The sequence below is a fragment of the Platalea leucorodia genome, assembly GCF_965183815.1.
Source record: "Platalea leucorodia genome assembly, chromosome: 7".
Taxonomy (NCBI): Eukaryota; Metazoa; Chordata; class Aves; order Pelecaniformes; family Threskiornithidae; genus Platalea; species Platalea leucorodia.
The window spans coordinates 7,237,124-7,246,142 of record NC_138829.1 but is presented as its reverse complement, the minus strand read 5'-3'; the positions used below and the strand labels follow the sequence as shown (position 1 = coordinate 7,246,142).

The following is a 9,019-nucleotide window of genomic DNA, read 5'->3' as shown; positions in this document are numbered from 1 at the left end:
TAAAAAGTTGGAACCGGGTGAGCAGATCTGCCAAAGAGCCATGAACTATGTGCTCGCAAGTACCAATGTGACTTTGGTATAGCTTGAAGAGCCATTCCCTGCAGGAGACATCCCACTGCTGAAGCCCCGAAGTACTTCTGGCCCACGAATGACCCGGCAAACAAGTCTGCTTGGAACTACTCCAGCAGTTTAAGCTTAAAACCCAAATTGTTCAGCATCACTCCTTCAGAGCTGGGGGATGTGAAGGGATAAAATGGATCAGAGACTGCGTGGGAGCAATACTCACAGAAATTCAGCTTTGGCCTCAGGAGTCTCACCTACCTCTGCGGTCAGCAGGCAGAGACAAGCTTTCGCAGACGATGAACTTGATTAGAGAGCTGATCTTGGTTAAAACTGCCTAGATCTTCTTGCTGCTCAGGATAGAGGTGGAGGAGGGTGGGACCGTCTCTCCAGGCAACAGAGCCAGATTGACGGTGCTGGATTACTGCGCTGGCGTAACTAGAGTGGGATTAGGTGCTCCGAGTCACCTACGTGAGAACTTCTCTCTCTCACTGACTGTGCTGGCAACCCGCAGAGATCAACTTCCATCACGTCAGCTTTGGGGACATCCATCCCCACAGCGGCTCCAGGGACCGGCTGCCGACCTGCACAGGAGCAAGCGCATCAGAAAGCGATTGCAAACCAAGGTAATTTTGAAGAACAACCCATAAAGCCTTCAAATTGGCCTGAAAAACAACCTGGCCTGAAGAGTGGTTTCCAATATAAATGTCCTGATAGAGATGTTTACAAGGAGGCTTTTTTTCCAGCTTATAGACGCAGCAATTTGCTCCTTGAAGAAGAGTTGCATGCCTTTGTGATTCTTTGAAGTGCCTGAAAAACAGTGGACCTGTGTGTCTCTATGTGTGGCTGGCTTCACTGTACATTTAATGGGGAATTATCCTGCAATACAATCTTCCAGAAGAAGACCTGTCATCCTCAGCTACCTTGGTATTACAACTGTGCGGTATGAAAGCATTTCAAGAATTTCTTCTGAACAAGAACATGTATTTCAGTAGGTGAAACTGGGAGGAACGGGGTGTCTTTGTTCTGAATGGAGCCACTAATGGCCATTGAAAGAAGATTCAACACAGCAAAAGTCTTCCAGCTGAAAAAAAATCATGTCCGGTTGTAGAACTCTCCACTGAAATCAATGGGTCTTGAAAAAGAGAAGGTAGCACTAGAATAAAACTCCCCACTTGTCCTAGTGAAGCCCCAAATAGTGTGTCATTGCGGGTTACTATGGAGTTATTGAATAAAGGCTGAGACGCTTGTTCTGCTGATCAATACCCGTGTGTGTGGATGCAGATGCAGATCTCGGCAGTGGCTGTGTCTCTCCTGGAGGCTCTTCTCCAAAACCTGCGTTCAGCTCCTGTGAAGTTTTCTAAGGGGTTAAACTTCTGAGACTAGTGCAAGTAAGGCATGGGTGCTCAGGACGAATGGATGCTCCCTTTCTGCTCCTACCACTAGATTGTGATCACCTCTCTTTTCACATCTTTACTTTATATCAGCCTGCTAATAAATAACTGGGGAAAAAAAAAAAGTATCAGGAGGAACAGTTTTAAATGGAAATAAAGAGATGTATCTAAATCCTTTAGGCTGTTTGGGATGTCTGAAGTGATTTAGTCCAGCTGTATCTGTGCATTAAAACGTATGAGGTTCATCACTTATCCAATTAAAACGTTAGAAGAGTCCCTGGCACGGGGTTGCCTCAGACCAGGCAGTGCTGTCCCACACGGACCCCAGGGAACGGCTCAATAGCCATGGGCTGCAGAGCCTTTCCCATCAGCGGTATGGACACAGCCACCCGGTTTTGGAGGGTAAGAGGGCTGAAAAGCATGGAGCAGACCCCCCACCAGTGGGCAGCAGTGCCAGGACATGTCCTTTAATAGGATAGACATGGCAAAGTGGCTGCCTGCTCCATGACAGGTCCCTACTGTGACAATAAAGAGCTAAAACCCTGCCAGATGTTTTCCAGGCGGGGGTCTGTGCTGGATGAAGGCATGTTGGGGGAGAGAGACCACCCCGTGAGGCTGGTCTCCATGTAGACACCCTCCCGATGAGGCTGTCCTGGTTGTCTGAGGGTAAGCTGCAAATCCAGATTTTGGGGATAGCAAGCTCCCAGTCTTGTCCGACACCATCTCCATCTTTACTCAGCTTGGGATAGGCACGGTGGGGAGGGAGTCCTGGAGGTCCCACCAAGCCCCTCCTCGGGCATCACTGGAGAGGAGACACTTTTCCCTCAGCCATAAGTGGGGAGGGCGCAGATCCCATCCCACCCATGCCGTGTGTGTGGGTTGCGGCAGGGAAGGCCACAGAGGTGGGTTTAGCTCAGCACTATGGGGCAACCCCAAGATGCAAGAAAAGCCCCTTGGGTTTTACTTTATACAGTGCAAGAAGAGGCTGCGAGGGGAGAGCACTGGGTGACAGGCACCATTTTTAGGCTTTTTGGGACAGAACAGTGGAAGCGGTGGTGAGGGCTGATGCCCCGGGGCTGACTCCAGCGGGATGGAGTGGCACCAGGTACTGCTCTGCTAAGTGTAAGGAGACAACTAATGAAGCCTGCAGGGTTGTGGGGCCACGGTGCCTCTCCCCCACCTCTGGGAAAAGCCAGAGGGGACAAATATGTGAACCCACTTTGCTTTTATAAGGTTCAAAGTTGGAAACTTTCCTCCAAACCATATTTCTTGCGGGGAAGGTGTGTGCCAGAGAGGTCCCTGTTGCAGATCAGAAAGCAGCAGGGTTAAAATGGGCTCTCTGGGGAATTCTGCATTTTGGGGGGGCTTAGATTGAATGTAGCAAGTGATGAAGGGAGGGGAGCCATTTCCTGGCCTTTTGCTGGGGGCCTTGCAGCCTGTCCTGAAACAGAAGGGAACAGAAATCCAAGAGCTTTATCCGTCACCCTGTGCTGAGAATAAATGCTGATGGAGTGCGAAGTGCTGTACCCCTCGGGGGACCTAAGATGACATGTTCCTCCCCTTGATTCCCAGCCAGGTCTCACCCTCCGGACCCCCCCCAGGGGAACACACCAAGGTCAGCCCAGGGTTCAGGCTCCCTTGTGGGTTCTGGGGCTGCGGGGTGGCCTTGGGGAGGGGACAGGGGAGAGGACAGGTCAAAGTTTGGCAGCTTCTGCACCCCACAATGCCCCTTCCCTTTGGCCTCCCACACCTCCATCCTCCCCTCCAGCAAATACCTTTGGGTCTTCCCCTGGAAAAGAAAGAAATAACACGAACATAAAAAAGCCAGTGCGCGGCGTTGCTGGGAGGCAGGCACAGGCATCGCTGGGGAGTATTACACTCTCTCACGGTATTACCCCTGCATCGGCCAGGGGTAACTGGATCTGTGATACAGTCTGATCCTCCCAAGCCTTTAATTGGATGCGTGAAAGGTCCAAAATACAGCTCATGCTTCCCCCAGCCATCAGATGCACCGTTTCCTTGTCACACAAGGGCGCTTCCCAATGAACCCAGCCTCCTTTCTAGCCTCTGCTAGCAGCCAGCTCCCAGGCCAGCAAGCCAAAGCTCCCTTTGTAAGGCAGCCCTCCCAGCCGTGCTGGCGGTGGCAGCGAAATGTTCAATAGCTTTCCAGACACCCACCCTTTTTCTGTTCTGCAAAGAAAATGCCGTAGTTAGACGAGGGGCAAAAGGTGGTGGCAGAACAATTAGGGAACAGTCGCTCCCTTCTGTGGGATTGGGCTGCGGGATGAGGCCGGGACGAGCGCTCCGCAAGGCTGGTGCAAACTGGAGCGCAAAGATGGGCGTGCAGCGAGCACCCGCCTGTGCCAGGCAGCAGCTGGGGCAGCGCTCCCGGCCTGGAAAGGCCGCTGTGGCTTTTCCAAGGCTCCTGCATCCCCCAGCCCTCCCTCCACGCCGGCTTCCCCCGCAAACAGCAGCAGCCCTCCTCTGCAGCACCAGGGCCGGGACAATGCGGCCCGGATAAGTGGGCCTTCTGTCCCCAGCTGCACCGGGGCCAGGCTCTCCCCAACCTGCAAGCCTTTTGCTTTCCTATTTTTTTTTTTTTCTCTTTTGCTCTTGCAAAATCAATTTGTGGACAGCTCACTCATTTTTCCCCCTTGCAAACTTATTAGCTAGTCAGCCCCTGCGAGCACTCGTAGGCATCCTTTGTCCCAGGGAGGGCTGGAGACCCCTTCATTAGCAGTGATTACTCTGAGCAGTTTGACAGCCTCCCAGCCCGCTTACAAGACTTTCCCATTCAGCCCTGCCTGGGGCTGCCCCGCTTCTCAAAAGAAACGGAAATATTCAAACATTTCTCCCCCCTCCCCGGCTGAATGGAGGAAAAGCTGTTTCTCTTCTCCGCCCTCCCCATTCACTTCACTTTTGATACAATATTTTCCTTCTTTGTTAAACCGGAGAGAGAGGGGTCAAGGCAGACTTTTTAGCGACCCTTTTCTCAGCGTTTTGTTTAATGTAAATACAAGCTCCCCCCTTCCCCCCTAATTATTATTATTATTTTTAAAACAGCCGAAGGCTCGGGAGGGCGACGGCTTGGGCTGATCTTTAGGAAAAAAAAAATGCTGAAAATGCCGGGTGAAGGGCATTCCCTTTCAATGCGGGAAGGGAAAGGGCAGAAGGAAAAAAAAAAAAAAAGGTGTAGGGAAAAAGCGTTTTTCTTGCGTGGGTCTTACCGGTAGAGCCAAACGCGGCCGGCGCGGCCCCGGCCCCGGCCCGGCGGAGCTGCGGCGGTGAAGAAGCGGGGCTGGGCGATGCTCGGCCCTCCTCATCCTCCCGCACGGAGCAAGGCCCGGGCTGCCCCTCTCCGGTGCGGCCCTGCTCCGCTCCCCTCCCCGGCCGCTCTTTCGGAAGGGGTCGGTTCGTGCCCTCCCGGCGGCCGGGGCACGGAGCACCCGCGGCACCCGACGCCCACTCGGGAAATCCGGCAGCCTTTGCACCACGCAAACCCTTTGTCCAAATACATAATATTCACGCCGCTGCTTATTGTCCAAATTCCATCTTTTTTAGTTAGAAAGAAATTCCGCCTTATCAGAGGCTGAGGGTATGTGTTCATCTCATTCCCCACCTCTCTGTATGGCTTTTCGAGAGGTTTAATTCCCCACCGCAAGCGCTGGCTGCTCTGCCCGCAGAAGCCAGCGAAGAAATTGCAATCCCCTTCACCGATTCCCGGGGCAAGGCAGAGGGAACACGGGGGTATTTCAGCCGATTCCGTTTTGAGGGCGAAAACCGCTTTTCCTCCGCCCAAAAAAACCCTGGGGGGGTGGGAAGCTCTGCCCGCCAGGACCCCCCAACCCCAAACCGAGGGCAAAGCCCACCTCGCTGCCTTGCTTTGGGCAGCAAAGCCGGGCTTCTCTTGCGGGGCTCTGCCGGGGACAAAGCCGGGGGGGTTTAAGAGGCAGCGAACCCGGCTCAGGGTTGGGGTGCGAGGTGGGTGCCCCCCAAAAGGAGCTGGAAACCCCGCGCTGGCCCCGCTGCCCGCTGCTCCCGCACTCGCCAAAGCCATTCGCCTCTCCCGACAGCCCGAATCACACCCCGCCAGGGCAAGAGCTGTTCGTAAATGGGCTTAAAAACCAGCTAATAAATACCTGCTGCCTGCCCGTCGCTGTGACGGCCTGTAAGGCAAATCAAGGCACATGCGTTGGGGATGAAACGCGGGTTTAGACATCGGTGGTGCCAAGGGTTTTCAAGCTTTAAAAGCAAAGTTAGGCGGAGGGGGAAAAGCCACTGCCGAGGCGGGAATCTGTCTCCCCGATCTGTCTGAGGTGGCCCTGGGCCCCCTCCTCCGTGCCCGGGCAGGGGAGCGGGGGCCGCTGCGGTCAGCGCTGCCCGGCCGCGCCGCTGCCAGCCCTCGCCCGCTGCGCGGAGGGAGCCGAGCAATCAGCTTACGGGGAGGCATCTCTCTGAGGACAGGGAAGCCAACGCGATGAGACCGAGCGGACAAAAAAAGCACAGCTCAGGCGATTTAAAGATCAATGTCAAATTGTATAATATAAAATCCTTCTGCTGGGGGAAAAAAAGCTTAGCGCGCTGCTTAGCCCCGGCGTTTGGTCTCCTCCGGCAAAACGGCCGCAAAACAAAGCGAGGGAGGCGGGCGGTGGGGACAGCCCCTGGCCCATCGCAGGGGCCGCGATTTGGGGTTATTTCGCCCCCGATCCGGCCCTTCCCGGGCACGGAGGGCTGGTAATTCCCCATCTTCTCCTTGCATTTGCCGGGTGAGGGAGGAAGCTCGGTTTCCCCGGCTGGGCTGGCCCCAGCCATTTCTCTCCCCCCCCCCTGCCTTTTTTTTTTCCCTCCCTTTCCGTTTTCCTCGTCCCTATCCGAAAATTCGCCACCGATAATCCCCAGAGCCTCAGCCCTTGGGAGAGCAGAAGCGGCGGTGGTGCCTTCTCCATCCCTTTCCCCGGGTACCCCCATCCTCCGCCAGCCCCGGCCCCTCTTCCCCGCTCCCCCCGGTCCGCTCCCCGCCTTGCAAAGCCGCCAGCCCCGGGCCCGGGGAGCCGGCTCTTGCCGTTCTTTGCCGAGCTGCTGCTGCAATACCCGGGGCCTCGGAGATCTGCTCTGCGTAAACTGCCGGGCTTGAGACCCACACCGTCATTTCAAAGCAGATGCGAGGGTCGTTCACCAAATATTTTATTATGGTTTTAGGCCGCTTCATACAGTTTCGTCCTGCACATGCTCTACAAGTCACCTGTGCACATAGAGAACAAGCCAAAAATAATAATAATTAATAATAATAATAATAGAAAAAATCTACCATAGCAATCCCTTAAATAAGTAAATAAACATTATATATATATATATATATATATAAAAACCCTTTAAAGTAAAGCAAAACCCAACCAAAAGAACGGCGTCTTTTCAACATGAAACACCCCCGCGGGATAAGGGCAGGCGCTCAGACATTTTGCAACTTGGCATTCGTTGGTTTTTTTTTTTTGTGTGTGTATGTTTTTTTTTTTTAACGTTTTGTGGGCTTGCTTTAATTTTTTTTTTTAGGCATCAATTCTGCAAATCCTTCGAAATAAAGGCGACAACGATTTTTATCGGGTTTTTTAATGCAGTCTGTTGCGGGGCTGGCAGGCAGGCGCGGGCGGGCGGCGTGTGGCTGGGGAGCGCCGCGTTTGGCGACCGCGGCCGGGCGATCGCAAGCCCCGTTGCTCCGGCCGTATCGGTAGGCAGGCAGTCACCGGTTAGCTGGACCTCCCGCTCCCCCCGTTTTGTCATGGCGGTGATGTCAGATGTCACATTCACTGTCGCTGGATGTGATGGAGATGGCGGAGGTGGCCGCTTTGCTGGAGAGGCTGGCCGCGGGGCTGGAGGCGGCCCCCACCGCCTCCCCGCCGCTCTCCTCCTCCGCTTGCAGCGACCGCACCGAGCCCTGCGTTAGGACCTGCTGCTGTAGCCTGCAAGGAACCGGCACACACACAGCATCACCGCCCGGCCCTCCGAGCCCCGCCGACCCGCCGACAGCCCCCCGCGGGGCTCCCCCGACCGGCACCCCCACCTCCGGCTCGCACCAGTTATCCCAGCCTGTCCCCAAAGCGGGACTCCTCCGAGGGGCCGGGCACCCCCGCAGCACCCCCGGGGCGGGGGTCCCCTCCGGCAGGCCCGCCGCCGCCCCTCTCAGCCGATGGGAAGGGGGCTGCGGCTGTCAGCACCCGTGGCCCCGACGTGCGGCCGCCCGGCGCAGTTTTAGGGCGAGGCAAAGGAGCCGGGCCCGCGGAGCGGGCGTTGCCGGCTCTGCTCCCGCCGGACAGGTACGGAAGAGGTTTCTGTATGTCCGGGCAAAACTTTGAAGGCGGGTTTCTCGCCGCTGAGCCGCTGAATACGGCCCCTTCTGCCACCGGCTCCCGCCGGGGTCACGGCAGCTTCGCCAGCCGCGGTGCCCGGGCCGCCCCCATCCCTCTCCCCGAAGAGCGGCCGCGGGGAGCCCGGCCGGGGACCCTCCCCTATTAAAAATAAATAAATACATAAAAAGTCGTAGTTTTGTTTGTTTGTTTGTTTGTTTTTTCCGCTGCTTCTACTTTATCCCGCTGCATTTCCCGGGGGGGGAAACTTCCCGGGCTCCTTTCCCCGTCCCCCGGGCGAAGCGCCCCGAAGGGGGGGCCCTGCGGCCCCCGGCGGGGCGGGCAGCACCTTACCTGTTCTTAGCGGCTGCTGCCCTGTCCCTTTGCCTGCGGTTTTTGAACCAGTTGCCCACTTGCGTGGGGGTAAGTCCCGTGGCCTGAGCCAGTTCCCGCTTTTTGCTGGGGTTGGGGTAAGGGTCCTGCAGGTACCACTCCCGCAGCAAATGCCTCGTCCGCTCCTTGAAGCAATGTGTCTTCTGCTCGCCGTCCCAGATGGTGCGGGGCAGCGGGAACTTCTTCCTCACCCGGTACTTGTCCACCGGTCCCAGGGGTCGGCCCCGCAGCTTCTCCGCCTCCTGGTAATGCGCTTCCAGCCAGAGGGCTTGCAGTTTGGCGTGGGACTCCTTGGTGAACTTGTGGTTCTCCAGGATGTGGTAGAGCTCCCGGTAGTTCCCCGTGTGGAAGGCCACGATGGCCCGGGCTCTCAGCACCGACTCGTTCTTGTTCAGGGCCTCGCAGGCCGCGGGGGCCACGGGCAGGGACCAGAGGAAGCGCCCCAGGCGCTCGATGTCCCCGCTCTCCTCCAGGGTCTCGCATACCCCGGCCACCTGCTGCGGGCTGAAATTGAGGATGGGCAGCTGGAACATGGAGGCGGCGCCGGGCTCCGCTCCGCGGCTCCGCGCACCCCCCGCCGGCGATGCCTGCCGCCGCCGCGCACACCCCCGCGGCGGGGAAGCGGGCAGCGGCCCCGGCGGCCGCCCCTCGCTCCGCTTCGTGCCTCCTCCTCCTCCTCCGGTGCCGGCGGAGCTGCCGCGGGAGGGACGGCGGAGGGCGGAGAGGCGATGGGGAGCGCTCGGCGGCTCCGGCGACTGGGGGCGGTGGGCAGGGGCGAGGAGGAGGAGGAGGATGGAGCGGGGGGGCGGGGGGGGAGGGCGGGCGTGGGGG

General features: G+C 57.2%; 1 protein-coding gene across 1 annotated transcript; it reads right to left on the bottom strand.

Annotated features, from left to right (window-relative positions):
• Positions 1 to 7,242: 7,242 nt before the first annotated feature.
• SIX6 (SIX homeobox 6) lies at positions 7,243 to 8,721 on the bottom strand (the record flags this gene model as incomplete). The annotated part of the gene is made up of 2 exons (XM_082317082.1): positions 7,243 to 7,411; positions 8,150 to 8,721. 2 exons carry the CDS (start codon positions 8,719 to 8,721, stop codon positions 7,243 to 7,245), a joined length of 741 nt encoding a protein of 246 aa, XP_082173208.1.
• Positions 8,722 to 9,019: the final 298 nt, after the last annotated feature.